This window comes from Magallana gigas, chromosome 2, assembly GCF_963853765.1.
Source record: "Magallana gigas chromosome 2, xbMagGiga1.1, whole genome shotgun sequence".
In the NCBI taxonomy this organism is placed as follows: Eukaryota; Metazoa; Mollusca; class Bivalvia; order Ostreida; family Ostreidae; genus Magallana; species Magallana gigas.
In genome coordinates, this window is record NC_088854.1 from 25,251,004 (window position 1) to 25,270,539 (window position 19,536).

Here is a 19,536-nt window from a genome sequence, read left to right on the forward strand (position 1 = left end):
TTTGAAACTATTGAGCTCACACAAGCTTTCGAAAACTAAAACGTCTAAAGCACCAAAATATACATGATTTTTTTTTATTATTTTATACATAAAATAAATATTGCACTGTATACATTTCAGATATTTTACATAAACATATACACATTGTGTAAATGTAAAAGATACATGTCCTTGCATCAATATTCAAGCTTTACATGGGGTTTTGGACACAAAGTTATCTCCCGTTAAGGTGGCTCACTACACCTTAAATATCTTCTCAAATCAGTAGAAAATTACTTGACTATGTTAGATATAATAATGGATAAGAAGTATTTAAGTCAAATAGGCAAAAAAATGTGCAATTTTGGATGAAAAATTACATTTTCAAAAATTCAATTCAGTGAACATGAACAAAAGCTCCAGGCGGATTCGAACTCATGATCTGCGGTTCAGAAGCCCAAATATTTTAACCACTGAGCTACGACGATATACAATCGAATCGAACAATATAAACAGTTTAACAAAACATTTAAATCGCCATCTTGTGAAGTAGTGTCTTAAAAAGTATAAGTCTGGGTGTAGTCAGGTACCTTAAATGATACTTTTTTTTATGAATGAGCTGTTCTGAATGTATGGAAGTGAAATCCAGTTCATCCTGTTGCTGTACAATATCATGTATATTCCTGTTTGTGAGGCCATATATCTCTAGGTTTCTACCCTAGCTCTCTAAAACCTTGTAAGCTTGATAGGAAAGTTTTCTGTCACCAAATGATTGTCTTGAAACACAATTACTATGTTGATTTCAAAATCTGAAAGTAAAATCAATCAAAATAAAATGCAAGTACACGTACTTCTTTCACATTGGCATTGCAGACCATCATGCAGCTAATAAAGCAGAGAATGCTTCAATTCATTTAATTGTTCCCTTGTCTACCTATATATAATATACAAAATCCAGAAAAGGATCTATTGCAAATACATGTAACAATTCAATTGACCAACATTGGAGATAAATTTGTGAAGACAGAAACCAATACTGACCCTATAGGTCAATTTAATTGTAATAGACAATTGATCCTTTATAATTTACAAACAATAACACACATACTTACCAACTTTGAAATTATTGGTTGAAAGTGTCGGACACGTAAAGAGACGAGGGAAGATCATGAAGATGGGTATAGAGATTCCCCTGCACACATCACCATCAGCTATCTGTATGTTCTGTATCTCTGTGGCTGTAAAAAGTACAGGAGTGTATTCATTCAACAAATCTCAGCATTGGAAAAAGTTTTCAAATTCAAAGGTAATTCAATTAATACATGTACTTTATATACTAGCTGTGAAAAAAAACCCTGGGAAGCAATGTACTGCTAAAAAAATCATTAGTTTTTTAGGGGCTGGTGTTGCAGATTGATAACTCCTGTTTATATTGCCGGGTAATGATAATCCTTTCCACAAAACTTACTGGAATTGAAGCAATAATCATTCACTCTACAATATATCTGGTAAATACTGACCGTCTTTAGCATATCCCTCAGCACATCCACATGTTTCTACCCGCACTAATTGAATCTCTATGGACTTGATCTGTGTGTCACACTGCTCTACCATCAGCTGTCAATAAAACTTGGTGTAAAATAGGTGTTTTCATATTCTTGCAAGTCCTTGTACATTTTTTTGAAACAGCAAAAATGTGGTAACTGCATTGGTTTTTAAGACTTTGACTAATTTACAGTAAATCAAGCTTAAAGGAAAATGTAAAGGACAACCAATTTTGATTGGTTATAAGCATATATAGAAAGATATATTCATTACTAAGTGAATTTGCTGGAAAGTTTACTGCAAAATACATGTACATCCATCATTATAAATACATGCAGGTGTCATTAACATTATTTACATTGCATGTATATACAAACTATATGTACATGTATAGACACTTGATGTTTCTTCTAATTAGAGATTCCTCTTTCATACAATCATATACTTTGTATAACAGGCAGTACAGAGAATGAAAAGAAAGGCTTGTACGTAACATCAATTGTCTAAAGTTTCCAAAAAAGGTGGGGGGTCACAACTTTAATTACTGCAAAGTCTATAATACAAATTTATCATATAATGGAATAAATGCATGATCATGTTATATTAGAACATGGACTGAAAGATAAAATCATAATTTTATTAACACTAAAACTAAATTCTCAGATAATCTTACCTCCCCTTTGAGTGGTTTCGTGATGCATAAAACAGCTGACTCCAATTTCCCCTTGACTTTGAACTTTGGCACGTTCTGCTTCTAAAATATGCAAGACCTATTTAAAAAAAAAAGTTTTCTCTTGAAGAACAAAAGAGAAATTCTGCTTTTATTAGTTGCCTGACTTACTTCTTTTACATTTGTTAACGTCTCGGGGGATATGGTAAACTGAACAGGCTTGGGTTTTGCCTTCTCTGCTTTATCCTGTGAATTCAAATCATAAACACAACACAGTCAATATACATGCATCTATCAAGTTCCACATCAATAATGTAAAAATATAAAGTCATTTGTACACATGTACGCACCTTGTCCGAATATTCTACAATAAATTCACAGGTTTTCTGTAGATCCTTTGCAAGTAGGGGCCTCTTCATATCAACTTTCAGCGAGTACTAAAATAGAAGGTAATAGATGTATCGGTAATAATAACTGTACATTTTTTAAACATGAACAAGAATATAAGGGAATATATATAGCAAATTAAGTTTATTTAGGCTTCCTGGTAACATTCTTAACAATCCTGTTTGAAATTTCATACTCACGACATAGTAATATCAAACTCTGATAAATCAAACAAATTAATGGACTCATAACTTTTTTTTCCCACAGGAAATATTACACAAAAACTTAAAGGCTCAATCTTCTCATTGGAAATATTTAATAAAGTTACATGTACATGTAACATAAATCATCATATCGTCATTTATGCTTTTACATATGTTTTTTTAAACGGTTTTTTTAAATACCATGTGCCCCTGACACAAAAAAATCAATTTTTTCTAAGTTTGCTTTCAAAGTTGGTTTATGATATTTTGTACAAAAATGTAATCCTTTTACCTGTATGTTTACAAACACTCCATGGTAAGTTTCATATAGTTCCTTGTTTCCCTTTGCTTTTAATGGAATTTCAAAGGGAATTTCGGTTCTGCCACTAGGAAGTTTTCCAGGCTTAGCTATATCCAAGGAATAATTTATCAGCTGAAGAGGCTGTAAGTGTAAAAATAATAATTAAAATTACTCCAATTTTTTTTCAGGATTAATTCACATTCATTTTCCTAATCGAAATTAAAATTTATGGTAAAATGATAAACATTAAACTAAAAAAAAAATGCTCTTTAAGAATATTATTCATTAAACCTATCATTAACAGAAAATCTAGTAGACATGAGACTTACTGGTAATTTAAATTATAAGCTGCAATTTCTGATTCTAACCTTCAGTGAACTGTAGAATGCCTCAAAGAGTCCTACACTCTTAGCACTGAGCTGCAAGTTTACTGATCCCTCCATCACCAAGGTGATGCCTTGATGGGCTATCTCACTTTTTCCTGCATCAACACATATTGCCCCCTTCACTAGTTCCTGGTAAGAAAAAGAATGATTTCTGCTAAAATATGCATTATAGTAACATTTACTTTGTTTTGCCCAGCAGCCGGGCAAGCGAAGCAAGTAAGAAAATTAATCAACAGCCTGCAGGTACATATGTTTCATTTTAATACATGTATATAAGTTAACAAATTACCATGGTTTATTTGGATACAATATGTCAATGAGAAAAAAATTGATAACAAAATAAACTACCGGTACAATTTTCTGAGGTTTAAAAAAATAATTTTATGCTCCAGTTTACACCATGTAGAATCACACATACAGGGGCCGTGATCCATGTAGTGTGGGGCCATGATTTTGAAGCGGTGAAAGTAGGTCATCGAGTATTCAAAGACCTAGTTATTATGTTTAATAAAAATCAATTTTGTTGACAAAAATTATTGAATTGAAGACAGTGATTATTGAGAAACTACTTCTAGTAACATGGGGGTTGAAATATCTTTGGAAAAGCTCAAACACTTTGACAATATGCAGGTAAGGTAGGCGCCACATATTATTTTCAGGGTGTTTTATTAAAAATTTCTAATACTTATACTGCCATGTTTTTTATTCTTAAATCAGTTCCTTGAAAAGAAAACCTATATTTTATAAGAGAAAACAATCTCACATGTATAAACGAGGAGTATTTGATCGAAAACTTGATGCGGTGTAGGGGGCTGATGACCTACAGTGCTTTCACGGCCCCAATGGTACATCAATCACAGCCTTCTTATGTGCGATTCTACACAGTAGTATAAATACAATACCACAAGTTTTGATCTAATTAAGAGGAGAACTTACTTTAAAATCATCAGTTGAGTTATTTTTGATACAATGTCATACTATGATTATACTAGATTTTTTACCCTGATTATGATATCAGAATTCATTTTGGCAATTAAGTTTAGTGTTGTCTGCCTTCATATTTAACTCGAGAATGATCTACGAGCAGTAGGATGCTTTATTTACGCTAAACTTTTTCAAGGCATGATGTTTTTGCAATACATCTTAACTGGTTCCTGCAAGAACACTTAATCAGAACCCATATGCAATTTATGGGGAAATGTTGGTCTGACTCTGACTGCAAAATATACATTGGGTTAAATGAGCAAAGTTTGAACTTTTTTCTTTGACCACACATTCATTGATCATGTTGTTCAATGATCTCGGTGCTTGCCAGTGCTTTGTGATGGCCATGCAGCTACCTTTACTAACAATACAGGTACGAGTTTCTGAGAAAGGATAAAGACATGCTTAAGAGCAAAATCTTGTGAATGAAAGGCGCCTAAAGGTTCATGAAATTTTTATATATATAAAGATATACATAAAGAGCAGAAACTGTGACATTATACTGATTGATCCTATTTTGATTCTGGGTAAACGTGTGATATTGTAAAGGGATCCTGGGGCTTCTATACAAGTATTCTCTTTCGAGATGTGGACAGGCACAACATGTTCAAATGATGCTTGTCCAGTGTCCACCTCTCTATATACATCTAGAGGGAATACTATTCAAGAATGGAGATATACCAAGATCTATACCTTTTTAGAACTTTATGTACCATAGAGACAGAAAATGGCATTCGAGTTTAACCTACCCCTTCTCTGTAAACTTTATTTGCCTTTTTCAATTTGATGTCTAGCGTCGCCATTTTGTAGTCATGTGACTCGGTACCCCCTACATCACCTTAAACTAAAATAAAAGTAAGAATAACTTTTGAGAAGACATATTTTCTTTAAAATATAATATTGTAACTTTTAACACTTTTTATATAAGTAATAATAAATCATAGCTATGAATCATTTCACCCCATAGAGAATTTTTATTTGATATAAGAGGCGTGCTGTTACAAATACCTCCTTATTTTTTAATTTTTCTTTGAAAAAGTATGTACAAGTCATAGAAATAAAACTGTAATTTTTAAATCAAAAATTTGCTATTTTCTGCCGTTTTATTGTTTCAAATATCTATTGTTTGACCGTAAGTGGAAGTAGAAAACATTTAGTACGAGGGCGGTATAAGTAATAGCTGTTACTACAAACGTCGCTAGGGGAATTTACCTGTGGGTTGCACCTGTACAGTGTACTGTGGAATATATACCCGGTGTTGTGGATTGTCACTCGATTCGGAAGATCGAGTAATGGTGTATGCATAATTAAGATAACTATAATTTTCACGTGATATCTATCCAGAACACCCTACACACCTGTAAACGATGGCTGCAGGTGATGTTGATTTCCTGACAGAGCAGTTTCCTGACAATGTATCAATCAGTGAGCTGTGTGATTGCGGGTAAGTAGGAAGGATTCCAACTACAATGTACTACAATGTAAATTAGCCATCATAAATGAAAAATACAACTAGCCTATACGTGTATATCTACAAGTGAAATTGTGTCATTCATACATGTAGTTTACTGTAAAAACCTTTTAAGTTGTGAAAGAAATTCAGGTTACAATGAAGTCAACTTACAGCTAAATGTATAATAACTTTCATATCGGATCTATCATAGAATTCCCTGTAGATCGACAGAATCTGATGTTTCTGCATATAATAAGTTATATTGTTATGATATCCACGTATGAAAATGATTAGACTGACACATGCAGGAATGTTGTGTATTGCAAGTAATGGCTGATGGGCATACTTATCATTATTAACATGAGAGGTTGTGACTACAATTACACTTTCATATGCATACAACAAAAACCCCTTATCATGGCAATGTGTATAGACTATAGAATGTGCTTCTTTATATGTATACATGTTTAAACATTGCATTACAGACAAATTAACTGTGCAGCTGTAAGGTGAGAACTGATGGACCTCATAAGTTTCACTAAATCCACAATTAAACTAATACAGAACTTTGCATGATACAGAAATTCATCTGTCCTTGTTGTACCCTCTGTTGTACCACTACTAGTATGTGAGATATATAGCCAACTCTTCTCCTAGTTTCTCTAAAGAGTCACATGTTCTCTTGAATTTACCCCAACACTTTACCTGACAAACTGTTTGTGTTATATTTTGTGTTTATTGCTCTATCAAGTTGTGAAGATAATTGAAGTCCTCATTGTGATGGGGTACTTGACTATAGTTCACAAACACTAACATTCAGCATGTCGAGTAGCCCACGATTTATGACAGATCCTCACCATGTATATCAAGAACAAATACTGCAGTGCTCTAAGGTAGTAATGTTAGATAATTCAAGACAGCCTAGGGTTTGATAAAATAACTTAAAGAAGTTTAAATTCTTACATCATGGAAAACCTATGAACTCAATTATATTTTAGAAATTTTGAAATAAAATATGATTTACTCCAGAAAATCTTTTTTTTTCTTTCTACAAACATACATAAGAAACCAAAAAATAAAAATTAAATTAATATACATGTATATATTAACAACTACAAAAAGAGATAGGAAAAAAAAAACCCTAAATCATACCAAACATAATAAAACTAACACATGTAGACATCTTTAAAATTTTACATGTATTTTGTTTTTTTTAAATGACTCTTAAATAAAAAGAAAATAATGTAAATCGAGTGAGGATCGATTTTTTTAAATAAATTATCTTTGACTGACTTGTATGTGTACTTGGAGAGAGAGAGAGAGAGAGAGAGAGAGAGAGAGAGAGAGAGAGAGAGAGAGAGAGAGAGAGAGAGAGAGAGAGAGGGGATGCGGACGGAGAGACAGAAAAATTCTTTTGATCTTTCTTCACGTACCTGTTTTTCTTAACAAAATAGCAAAATAACAGGGAAGATGTGATACACATGTAGCATATTGACCAAAGTTCAAAACTTAATCCCTTGATCTATAACTTTCTAAAGGGATTTCAAAATATAAGAGGTGTGTAAAAGGACGGATTTGTAATAATTAAAACCCACAGGACTGGAAAAGGTAACATTCTAATTTGACTTTTAAATTTGACCCATTTTACACATGTAAGACCAATTACACTGGCAAGTCCTTTCCGAAAAGAGAGAATAACAAATATTTTTGTACACATGCAGTTCGAAAATATTTGCCATTTATAATAAATATGCAGTGGGCATACATTATATTTCATTGCAGAACTACATGTATATTCTGATTTCATTGATACTGGGTATTAAAACTTGCTGCTTTTGAAATACACAGAAAACACAAGCGAAGGAAGCAAAATGTCCCGATTCCCCGAAAGTCATGTCCTTTTCCGGAGTCGGATTACGCCCGCACCTTCAAGGCCGTGGAGCACCCTCGGCCCCGGTCAAGTAAAAGGCCCCCTCCCTCCCCCACGGTCAGGGATCGACACTCGGCCCCGATGATGTTTTCCACGAACCAGAGGGATGACTTCAAGTCACCTGGTGCAGTCTCACGGACCAAGCCAATCATCCCGGTATGTTATCCATTGCTCAGTGCTGTACTCTTTGATGCATTGAAGCATTGAAAAGTGAAGGTGGTATGGGACACCTGTCGTTATCAATGCGGACAAAAGTAAATTATAATGAAAGTACTTTAACGTTTTATAATTTTCAAATTTGCAATATTTGACCAAAAAAATGTTTTAAAAATTATTGGAAAGGTAAAATAGATAAAAGCCCCAGCGGAATTCGAACTCATGACTTAAAGATTCGTAGCTAACGCTCTTACCCATTGCGCTACGATAGTAGGTAACAATTTTGTAAGGCCAGCATCAATAATATATATGTTTGATGTACTCCGACCCAAAGTTTTCATGGTTGATAGGTAGGTAGCTCTTTTTTTCTTTTAAATTTTCTTGCATATGATAATCAAACTCTTTTTGCTATACCGAGAAAGCTTAACAAATCCATAATTGAATCATACAAACGCATAATCTAAATGTGTTTTTTATACGACATGGACAATAAAAAAAATTCAAATTCAAATACTGAAAACTATTAACTGGGTAGGTGCAATTTTGATGGGTCGGTTGGAGTACATCAAACGAATCAAATTTTAAGTTTGGCCTTAAGAAAAAAAAATGATACTTGATTTTATTGTTTATTTCGATAGGAAGTACGTCACAATATGGAAGTGTCCCATACCACCTTAAAATGAATTGCAAAATTCAAACGATAGTTTTTATGTTTGTGAACAATATAGTAACGTTTTGATAATCAGTCTTTGCTCAATGGTGTACTCTTTGATGTTTATTTAACTGCGGGAACTCTGTAAAACAATGAGTAGGTAAAAATGAATTGTAAATTCAACAGAGAATATTCACGTTTGTGAACAATGGGTAACATTGTGATAACCAGTATACTGAAATATTTTATTGATTGTCATCAAATATTTTGAAAATCGTTATTCACATGTGGAAAATATAAATGTTATTAAGCAAATAAGCGAAGGCGCACTGCACTTAGAATTATCCTGGCAATATTCAATATATTGATCAAGCAGTCTTGTAATGTTTTTTGAAAAAATAAAAAAAGGGTTGAAGCTCCCGTCTGTTGTTCGTAAATCTCTACAACTTTAATAAAATAATCAGTAGAATAGGGGAAAAATCAATAACATTCTGTCCTTTTTCTCCACAGGAAGAAAACTACGAACCCCTCAACGTTCCCATCGAAAAGATGACGTCGTACAATCAGGAGTTCACGGCCAAACAAGCCCAGCCCGAGTTCAGAAGGATGGAGCCCCGGGGCACGGTCCAGATCCCGGATGTTAAATTTGACGGACACACGACAAACAAGGACCACTTTAAGCAGTGGATTGCGCAGCCGACGATGCATTTCCAAGAGCTTCCTAGCTTTACAGGTTCAGAAAATATTTACATGACCACGCAAATACATGTAGTCCGTCTTCGTGAAATATTAAATAAAATGTTGACGTCAGCATAGCCTTAAATTTATAAAATTGCTCCATAGGTTCCATTTTGTTTCCTGGGAAAAACAAGTTACCTTCAAGTGAAACAAAGCAACAGTTTCGTGGTGAATTCATCAGACGTCCCGAAGCTGTGCGGTTAGCAGACGCCAACATTACGATGGAAGGTTTGTTTGGATTAAATTACAAACCGATAGGCCGAGCATAATGATATAAACCAAATAAAAACAATGCACATAACTATATGTTAATTACTAGAAAAACAATACTTGTAATGTATCATTACTCTATAGGTGATATGCAGATGACAACAACCAACAATGACACATATAAGATGATCTACGGGGACCACCGGGCGGAACGTATCGTCAAGAAACCCACACTGGGTACCTCCAAGAAACTGGGCAAATTCGAGACGGAGACACAGAACAGACGAGATTTCCCGCAGTATGCAGGGGCAAGACCCGCCAAACTCGCCGAACCCGCGCCAGAAACCATCGACCTCAGATTTGATAACAAGTAAGTTAATACATGTAATTACGGTATTCTCAAAAAAATTTTCGATTATAAATTATCGTTTTTATGAAAATAATATATTTTGACATATCAAAGATCTATAATTTTTTTTTTGCTGTTTTTTTTTATCTCAAGAGTAAATTACATGTATACCATACCGGCTACAGTCGTATGAACACATTTTTGAAATATCAATTTTAGGAGAAGCTTTCAAACAGAACAACGTTCTATCTATAAGGGACATGACATTCGACAGAATCCGATGCAAAAACCGATAAGACACGATATAGAGGAATTTAACCCACCTTCCGTGAAATTTGAGACAGAAACTTCGAACAAGGTATTTAACAAAATTCATAAGAAATGTAGATAAAAGATGGTCCCGCCAACTGTTGATAGTTTCACAAGGTTTTCTCTTTGTTATTTCAGAGAGACTTCCAGCCTATCGATATCGCTGCCAATCTAACCTATAAAGCCCAGGTTCCACATTCAACAATCCGGGTACCTGACGTCAAGTTTGACGGAAGAACCAGTTTCGGCGAGTTCTTCAAGAACTATGGCGCAATTAAACGAGAAAGATATGGCGACTTTCACGAGAACCGACCGTATATTCCTCCCCAGACGAAGTTTGACGGCGTCAGTACCACAAAAACAACCTTCACGCCCAAGAAATGGGAACCGACCAGACCATTCCTTCCAGAAAACAGACCCATAGAAAGTGACGGTGCAATGGATTTTAGTACTGTCCATAATGAAACATACCAGAAACCAAAGGTCAAACCTTGTAGAGCAGAAATATATCTTATCCAGAAAGAACTCAGACGACAGAAAGAGCTAGAGGCGGCCAGAATAGTGGCAGCTAAGTAAGCATAAGCACTGTTTCTGCGCATGTTCAGAGGGATCACGTGGGCTGCCTTATTGTACTGTTGTTTTTACCAGGTACATAGCATGATCCAAGTTTTGCACATACCACTTTTTTGTCTCCATCTTGTGATAAAGTCTTTGATAGGACAAGAACGTAGTGTATATGTCACTGTGCCTTTGAAACACAATTTTGTTTTGATACATTTTATAATTCATTTTTCTTTTGTAACTTTTTTTTATCTTATGTCTTTCATGCATTTTAACATAATAGTAAAGAATAATTTTCAACTAACATATTCATACCGACCTGATTTCAGTATTTATTTGAGACATATACAAATATTTCTTTTTTTTTCATTTGTCCATCTTTTATTGATGTTTTGTATTGCTCGGTATACATAATATTTATCTGTGAGTGATAATCATATTTGCTCGATTCAGACTGCTAAATGTTTATTAAGCCTATACATGTTATGTTTTTGAATTTTATATCATTAAACTTTGTTATAAGCCTTGAATTATTCCATTTTTCTTGTAATTTCTATCGATACAATAATAACGAGGATTTCAATTTCTTTAGAGCAGGCTCTATTAGGTATTTACCAATCATGTTTTATGGAGTGCAAGTTTAGTTTATTCGCTCAAACCATGCAAACATATTGGTACAAAAAGAACAAATAATTTTTTAGAATAAATATAGAAAAAGACAAATGGTCAGGCACGTACGTACTTTCATGGATATTAAAAAAGCATCTGATATGCATAATAATGTAGTAAAGCATACAAAAAAAGAAGAAGAGGGACCGTAGAATTGAAGACATTTGTTTAACAATTTGATGAAAAAACGATCAGATGAGGAGAACAATTAACGGGAACAGACATCAAATTACGCACAGTTTTTTTTAATGAGATTTGAGGGTTTGATATGAGTTCGGAAAACCTGAAAACAAACAAATCACAGCGAAGTATGTTAGAAAAATATTCTCCTGTTCTCTCTCTTAGTAGTGTTAGAAAAAAAAAAAACGATATAAAAGACCTTTCAAATTAACATCCTCTCCTACCGTCTCCCCAGAAACTTAGTTCAACTACACGTATAACGTTTTGTGGATTGAATTTTGATTAAATGCTTACTCAATATAGTTTTAAGACTTTAAAGGGGCATGGTCACAATTTTGGTCAAATTCTATTTTTATATTTTTATTATTTACAATGCTTTAGAAATGCATTTCTAATGATCAAATAAAATGTGAGAGTCATTCGTAGAGTTATAAGCAAGACACAGGGCTCACAATTCTTTGTAATTGTAAACAAGGCTCGTGTCCTGTTTTTGTTTACATAGGTTCAAGATACCAGAAAAATATCTTTTTCCAGCTTATTTGTCTATCTTTTTTATTTATCTTAAGCATAGATAAACAGTTCCTAACGATTAACACATTCGTTTTAGGTTTAAAACTGGAAGTTTTATTTCAACGTTCAAAATGTAAACATATGCTTTGTTTACATAGCGAAGACTTTCAAGCTCTGTAACTCGCTTATAACTCAACAAATGGTACTCAAGTTTCTGTTGCCTATTAAAACGCTTTCTGAAGCATGGTAAAAATTAAAATTGGAAAAATAATTTTTGACCAAAATCGTGACCATGCCCCTTTTACCAGTTTGAAATCGCCCATTCTTACTATGACTTTAAATGCCCATCCCAGATCAGATGTAATAGGACTGTATCAATGTTGCTAAACTTTCAAAGACATTTAAGAAAAAAACGCTTCGAAACTAACAAAAGATGTTGTTTTTAAATGGTACGCATGTGCCTTCAACATTAATGTAACGATATCAAATATAAACAATAGGTCCTTTGGCAAACTCGCTCATCCGAAAGACAATGCTTAATTATGACCACATCAGCTAAATATTTTTAAGCAAGTCATTGCAATATAAATGGCATTATATAAATTAACAATATATATTGATTCGACAAACTTAATATTGATTTTCTGTACGAGACGAGTTCTGTACTGCATTCATACATGTATAATTATTCTAGACTTACCTAACCAGCGATGACTCTAATCTCTGGTGGGGATCTGGATCTATGAACGCACTATACTTACTTTATACTTTACGATATCTCATATCGACCTATCACAAACTTTCTTTAATTTTTTTTTACAACATTTGGAATAATTTAAAAAAATATATAAATTGTATTTATGAAAACACAATGCATCTTTTAAAAAAATCTTCAAGATGGTTTTCTTACTTTTAAAAGAAATATGACATTAAAAAATTCAGATTTAAATATTTTCTTCACAAGAGGAGGCACTGTACCACGTTTAGTTAACGTTATAACTGGCATAGTAGTCCAGGAGAAGAAAGCAGTAATGTTAATAGTTCCCGCCATGTAATGGACATGTATTGCATATTAGGCGAAACAATCTTCCAGAATTTAACATTTTAAAAAATGGTACGCTAATTGATGTTATTTTATTGTCGTTCTTATAATAATAATAAAAAAAGGTTCATAGAAATTTACGAAAATCGAATATATATATATATATATATATATATATATATATATATATATATATCGCTCGGTAATAATAACGAGGTATATAAATACCTCGGTATTAAGAGGGCTGGATAGTACTGGCAATTTAAGGGCTATAATTTACCTCACTAAAAAGAAGAGCTCTGTATAAAAATATAGGAAAATGTTTGAATTTTAGTGCTAAATATTGTGTATTATCTTTAGTAAATAATAGTTTATTACCAAAATTATCATATTTAAAACTTCAAGGAAGATGATCTGATGGTTAATTCGTTGAACATCTAGCATTCTTAACAATTGATAAACGTTTTTACGAAAAAACAGTACAAGAAATGGTATAATTATGATAATAAACATATAAATTCATACCTTTTAGCATTTATCAATCAAGAAGTATCATGATTAATTAAAATATAAGCATGCAACACAGCTTTACATTTTCGGATTATACCGGTATTTCAGAAACAATTTTTCGAAACAACTTTGGCATTATTCCAGCGGCCTTGTTTAAATCAAAATACGAGTGACTTGAAGTTGGTGAAATTTACAGCGACCCCAAAATCTATTTAAATGATTTAGATGAACAAAACAAGGTCTATAGTACCCGGTCAAACTGCACTTCAGCTTGTCAAATCGGCTATCAGCTATTTTATCTGTTTATGGTTTCAGATTCTATAATAGCTCTCAATGCAAACAAGGAGATCAGACTCTCAACCACTCGGATAAGGGTTACGGTATTCCGTGTCTGAGGTGAACCAAACGTGTGGAATTTTGAGAGCGGGTCAATTGTTTTTTGTTCCAAAAAAGTAAAATGTCTGCAACATTTCGTGCTTGTTATAATCACGGGGTGTGAATTTATTTAACCTGTGTTTTCAAACAATCATTGTTTTATTTCTCGAAAAGAATTGAGTAATCTCCACCTTGCTAAAATTAAACGAAATAAACGTTAAAAAATATGCATTGTTTTTAATATACTGAGCATATATCATACCTGTTTGCATCAAAACTTATCTTTTAAATTACCATGATAAGACTCAAACCCATATTGTAAACAAAATTAATAATTTTTGATATTTGTTTTGAAAATATTCAATTCTCAAATAACCTTATAGCGACAAACCATTAAACTCGATGGAATCTTCTAGCAATACAACTGCAAATATTTTAAGAGCCTACTTTGTGTAAGATAAAAAGAATGAAAATAAAAATAAACATAAAAATTCCAGGGTATTTTTTTCTTTGATCCCAAAGGCATCATGATTTGAAAAGTCGAAGTCGTGATAAGACATTAAAAGATTCATACAAGAACAATTCCTTAACAAAAACAGAAATTAACTTTAAAGTCTTGTGTGCAGTTTGTTTTTTCGTTGTGAGCCATACTTAACACATTTTCGGAGCTCATACGTCATGGCGTTGTCTTAAGAGATGGCGTCCACGTCTCGTGTCCAAGCTCTGCATGACGATCGGCCTTAGCTGGGAATGCACTGTTATGAAAATAAGAATCAAAACAAACACAAACAAGGCTCGCGGACAGGCAAACAGGATCCTTATTTTAATGGATTTTGGGTGTGCTTCGCTCCTTCAAAAGTCTTGGAGCTCTCCATAGACGGCCACAAAAAAGTTGTTGGACCATATAATATTCATTTTGTGGAATCTCCGTGATGGAGTAACGAGAGTTGAAAAAGGAGTCTTTCAGATCAGAGTCGGCAATTCTCTTTTTGGGTGTTTTACGAAGAACATTGACTTAACACTTAGATTTTGTGATAGGAAGAAAATAGAAAAATGTGCTTAAATCTCTATGTTACAATACTCCTCGGTAAGTTGTTTGGGTTTTAATCGATGTAGCAATGTTTATTTTAGAAAAAAAAAACCACAAATTTATATTTGATAATTTTTAAAAATCATTTCGAATTTTTTTGTGTGATTACATTTAGCTCTTATCCAAAAGACTGTCTTTTTTAATTTAATTATTTTATAATTATAAATTCTAATTTAATCTAATTTCAAATAATATCTTAATCTTTTTCTGGTTTATAGTCCTCCCTTTGCTCGTATCCTCACAATCACGTAAGTTTTTTTAAATTTAATGCGATGGATTAATAAATGGTTATTTGTGTTAAAGCCTTAATTATCAATCGATTTTATCAAAAAATAAAATAAAAATTAATTAAAATAAGATGTAAAAAAAAGAAATGAAATATTAGTAAATGGATAATTTGACAAGAAGATTGTCTTTATTATCACTTTTAAATTTTTAGAAAGCAAATTCATTTGTGAAAACCAGTCCGATAGCCTAACCTGTTCAAATAATGACGTCATTACAATTCGGTCCATAAACTTCGGAAGAACAAGCCCGACTGTTTGCGGCAATGACCCCAACACATACTGCTACTCCTCCGGCAAAGTGACTGCAAACATTGCCAGGAGCTGTAATAACAAGAACTCTTGTCAGCTGACGGCATCTTCCACAAGTCTGGGCGAGGACCCTTGCTCCGGCACGTCCAAATATCTGGACGTCCAGTACGACTGTAACCCCCCACCCACCACCACAACCACTACCACTACCACCACGACTACTACGCCGCCACCTACCACCCAGTCACAGACCTCGTCCTCTTCTCAGTCAGCTTCAATTGCTAGTCCTAACGCAGGTCAGCCAGGAGTTTAATAGTCATTTCTGTAACCATAGCTTCTTTACTGTATCCGGAAATAGATTTTCTGCATATTATGTATATCTGGTTATGTTCGCGATGATCTAATTTTCGATTATCATTTTCTCATCGCAAAAAATACAACAAGCAGAAATAAATACCAGTAGCTGTTTTTCTGCAATTGAAAACTTTTAAAATAAAAAAAATTAACTTGCGCAAACCAAAAGTCCATATATAGTTATGGACTTGTATATCCCGTTTTTGAAAAAAAAAATGATCACATGAAATAACTCGGATACTTAGTACGTAATTATGTGAGATTTGCCAAGTTGTATTACGTTAATCCTTCGTTTTTGTTTATGATTACCCTATACAAGTTACTTTGGAATCATTATCTTTCCAGGCGGTCCACAAGTTTGTCACGAATATCTGATATCGGGAAGCAATGGAATACCCGATAATAAGCTCACAGCCACAAGCACGTGGTCAAATTCATCCAATCAGGACGGACACCCATACCGTGCACGGCTCTTTAACTCCGGATTTAACTTTGGTAACGGAACCTATTTGGTGGGTGGATGGGTAGCGGGCGTCAATGATAAGCAGCAATATATTCAGGTATTAGTTGTGAATAAACACACCGTTAAATGACTACTGAAAAATGCGAGAAGTCGAGTATCTTTAAGTGCATTATTCCTATCATACAAATTCTAAAACGTTCGTATAGATATAATGTATCACTGCAAAGTTTATGTTTGCTCAATAAACATCAAGTTGAGCTTTTTTATGCTTAAAGAAATTCAAAAACACAGTTTTTAAATGGTACATAAAGTACTTTTACCAATTTAGTTAAGTAGATGATATTCGAATTCTTGAAACGTTAATTATCGCTAGGCGGAGTTCAATGACGTCAGTGTAATCAGAGGCGTGGTCACACAAGGTCGAAACGTCAACACTCAGGACCGATGTTGTCACCAAAAGGTCACCAAGTACAAGGTCATGTACAGTGTAGATGGGGTCACCTACAACACAGTCAAGGACCACAACGGAAATGACGTTGTAAGACTTTTTGCTTACCATTCTAAAAGCCAGTTGAAAAAAAAATGTTTTTAAAAATCTGTGAAGTACGCAACAAAATGGTGTATCTTTCATATAGGTTTATATTGGAAATACCAAAGACGAAGAACTAGAGATGATCAATATGTTTGGATGCCCCATAATTGCCAAATACATTCGTATACAACCTTTGGAGTGGTCAGCGCATATTGCATTGAGATTTGACGTCATAGGGTGTAGAGCTACAACAGGTAAATCACAGACATACTCGAATCTTCCACATGCTGAAATCAGATTTAATTATTAGTAAACCTCTCTAAAACTTTATATCATATCATTATAATCAAGATCCATATGGCCAATGCCCAAAGGGCTGGAAGGAGAGGCCCGGATCTAAAACGTGTTATTTGATAACCACTAATCAAGCCCTGGGCTGGAGAGAGGCTAGGCAACGCTGCAAGCAACAGCAGGGCGATCTGGTCAAGATCGACTCAATTCAAGAAAGGGTATTACAACCATACTTACATGTATACGTTTATTAAAACTTGTTAAAAATTAAAACTTATTTGTAGCACTATCGAGAATGTATTATTTTTACCAAATTATATCAATAATAGTGAAGATAACAAATTGCCCATTTTCATACAGGATTGGCTCATTCAAGAAATAAAACAACAACAATTCTCTCAAGTATGGATTGGTCTGAATAACCTTCCAAGACGAGACAGCAAGAATTATCACTGGACAGATGGATCATCTCTAAACACAAATATTGTGTAAGCTTATTCTAATGTGTATAATTGGTATGTAGTCGTAAAATCCTATGCTACATTTACCAAACACTGTTGATATGTTTTTAACACTATTTGTACAATGTGTTTATAAATCAAACATTATCACTACAACATAGATCAAGGCTTCAATATCAAAGAATATCTGGTATTGAATTAAAATTTTTGGCCAAAGAAAGTATCTTGATGTCATTTCATAACACTTTGGTGGAGCAGGAATCTGACTGAATTATGAATTTTCGGTAATTTCAGACCTTGGAAGAGCGGTAACCCAGACAACTACCAACAAAACGAACACTGTGGGGAGTTCTCCAACGCCGAGCTGAACGACATAGACTGTACCTCCAAAATCAACTTCATCTGCGAGAAGCCAAAGTGTGAGTTGCATCATTTCAACACTGTATTATTAATATGATTAATATGATGTACCCAGATGATAAACCTAGCTGACATTTTTTTTTAAGTTTGGACTAACCCAAACAGCGCCACCACTCAGGCGCCACCAAACAGCCAGACTACCACAATAAGTGCCAGTACCACCAGTGGTAGCAATTCAAACTCTGGCTTCACTAGCCCCGTTGTCTCTCCAACCAAACCCACAACACTCAAACCATCAACACGTAAGGCTCTTTTGTTTTACCGAATTGAATTGTAGTAATTTTTTTGTCATACAGTATTTATCATTTTTACTCAAGTTAATTCCATGCTGATCCAAAATCTTTACAATCGTTACAGTAACAAAAGTCATCCCAACTTTGCCAGGAGCACAGGTGGTAAACGGAATATTGTTTACGAGTAAGTAATTTCATTCTATCAAAGAATGAAAAAAAAAATCATTTAATGCTTGATGTTCTTAATAATTTCTCTTGCATCCTGTACGTTTTTTATTTCAATTTCAGCCGGATGTGGTAACCAGAATGACTGTTATAACCTTGGGATCGGGGATCACCAGTACTGCGCTGACTGCCATAGTTACCTTACCTGCGCCCCAAGTGGCATTTTCGTCAGACCGTGTCCCGCTAATTTAGAATTCGACAACAACCTCCAGGCATGCGTAGCTAGATCCTGGACGTGCAAGCGAGTGTCTGGATAAATATTCAACCTATCCTTATCTTATTTATTATGAACACTTGACACTTGTTTGATGCGTGTTATTGATTTGCACCTTTATGTCCAAGATCACCACAAAAAACCTTAAATACGTTGATTTTGTTTTTAAATCGTTGTTTATTGTATTTACAAACGAATAAAAGAGACCAATAATAACTACCAAACGACAATTATTTTACCTGATTTGTAATATGTGCACTATTTCAATGATGTGGTTATTGAGAAGCTGAATAGTTTTCTTCTGGAACCGTTGCACAGTCATGTATCTCTACACTCTGTAATAACTTATAACTTATAATAACTGTTAATAACTTATAACTCTGTCATGTCGCGAGTTTTTACTTCCACCACTTTTCGATTGATATTTCAATAATTATAAATACCTTACTGCTAAAACTGCGTTGATCCACTTATATGAAAAATGTCCAGATTATCTGTTTTGAAACGCCCCCCTTTCCGCTTCAGATTTCAATACACATCCCAAAATAGAAAGTCTACGTAGATTTTGCATTACATCAACCATTAAATAGCCCGGATAATAACGTTGAAAAATTGTGG

The 19,536-nt window shown here is 33.9% G+C and overlaps 3 protein-coding genes across 4 annotated transcripts; 2 read left to right on the top strand and 1 right to left on the bottom strand.

The window, feature by feature from the left end:
* Positions 1–96: 96 nt before the first annotated feature.
* On the bottom strand, positions 97–5,346 carry LOC105338206 (vacuolar protein sorting-associated protein 26C). The gene is made up of 9 exons (XM_034445695.2): positions 5,205–5,346; positions 3,454–3,600; positions 3,077–3,226; positions 2,545–2,631; positions 2,366–2,440; positions 2,198–2,278; positions 1,500–1,596; positions 1,092–1,217; positions 97–788 (listed from the first exon to the last, which is right to left on the bottom strand). Exons 1-9 carry the CDS (start codon positions 5,256–5,258, stop codon positions 706–708), a joined length of 900 nt encoding a protein of 299 aa, XP_034301586.1. The 5' UTR covers positions 5,259–5,346; the 3' UTR covers positions 97–705.
* A 290-nt stretch (positions 5,347–5,636) lies between these two features.
* Positions 5,637–11,343, top strand: LOC105338204 (stabilizer of axonemal microtubules 2). Of its 2 annotated transcripts, XM_011443205.3 has the most exons (8): positions 5,637–5,899; positions 6,394–6,417; positions 7,757–7,994; positions 9,157–9,379; positions 9,490–9,612; positions 9,739–9,964; positions 10,163–10,301; positions 10,391–11,343. In XM_011443205.3, the coding sequence occupies exons 1-8, from the start codon at positions 5,823–5,825 to the stop codon at positions 10,826–10,828; spliced, it is 1,488 nt and encodes a 495-aa protein (XP_011441507.1). In that variant the 5' UTR covers positions 5,637–5,822; the 3' UTR covers positions 10,829–11,343. The 2 variants fall into 2 exon arrangements, with proteins under 2 accessions (XP_011441507.1, XP_011441508.1); XM_011443206.3 differs by lacking the exon at positions 6,394–6,417.
* A 3,574-nt stretch (positions 11,344–14,917) lies between these two features.
* On the top strand, positions 14,918–19,142 carry LOC105338203 (lactadherin). The gene is made up of 12 exons (XM_011443204.4): positions 14,918–15,186; positions 15,408–15,437; positions 15,629–16,021; positions 16,425–16,639; positions 16,916–17,080; positions 17,178–17,328; positions 17,426–17,583; positions 17,726–17,853; positions 18,121–18,245; positions 18,333–18,488; positions 18,604–18,663; positions 18,768–19,142. The coding sequence occupies exons 1-12, from the start codon at positions 15,153–15,155 to the stop codon at positions 18,959–18,961; spliced, it is 1,809 nt and encodes a 602-aa protein (XP_011441506.3). The 5' UTR covers positions 14,918–15,152; the 3' UTR covers positions 18,962–19,142.
* Positions 19,143–19,536: the final 394 nt, after the last annotated feature.

Bases quoted from the DNA above. Each gene is read 5' to 3' on its own strand.
- LOC105338204 (XM_011443205.3), top strand. From the start codon at position 5,823: ATGGCTGCAGGTGATGTTGATTTCCTGACAGAGCAGTTTCCTGACAAT. The intron at 6,418-7,756 runs GTGAGAACTGAT...TGAAATACACAG, and splicing joins ATTAACTGTGCAGCTGTAAG to AAAACACAAGCGAAGGAAGC. The intron at 10,302-10,390 runs GTATTTAACAAA...TTGTTATTTCAG, and splicing joins AGACAGAAACTTCGAACAAG to AGAGACTTCCAGCCTATCGA.
- LOC105338206 (XM_034445695.2), bottom strand. From the start codon at position 5,258: ATGGCGACGCTAGACATCAAATTGAAAAAGGCAAATAAAGTTTACAGA. The intron at 3,601-5,204 runs GTAGGTTAAACT...TTTTCTTACCAG, and splicing joins ATAAAGTTTACAGAGAAGGG to GAACTAGTGAAGGGGGCAAT. The intron at 789-1,091 runs GTAAGTATGTGT...TTTTACTTTCAG, and splicing joins AACCAATAATTTCAAAGTTG to ATTTTGAAATCAACATAGTA.
- LOC105338203 (XM_011443204.4), top strand. From the start codon at position 15,153: ATGTGCTTAAATCTCTATGTTACAATACTCCTCG. The intron at 17,854-18,120 runs GTAAGCTTATTC...CGGTAATTTCAG, and splicing joins TCTCTAAACACAAATATTGT to ACCTTGGAAGAGCGGTAACC. The intron at 18,664-18,767 runs GTAAGTAATTTC...TTTCAATTTCAG, and splicing joins AAACGGAATATTGTTTACGA to CCGGATGTGGTAACCAGAAT.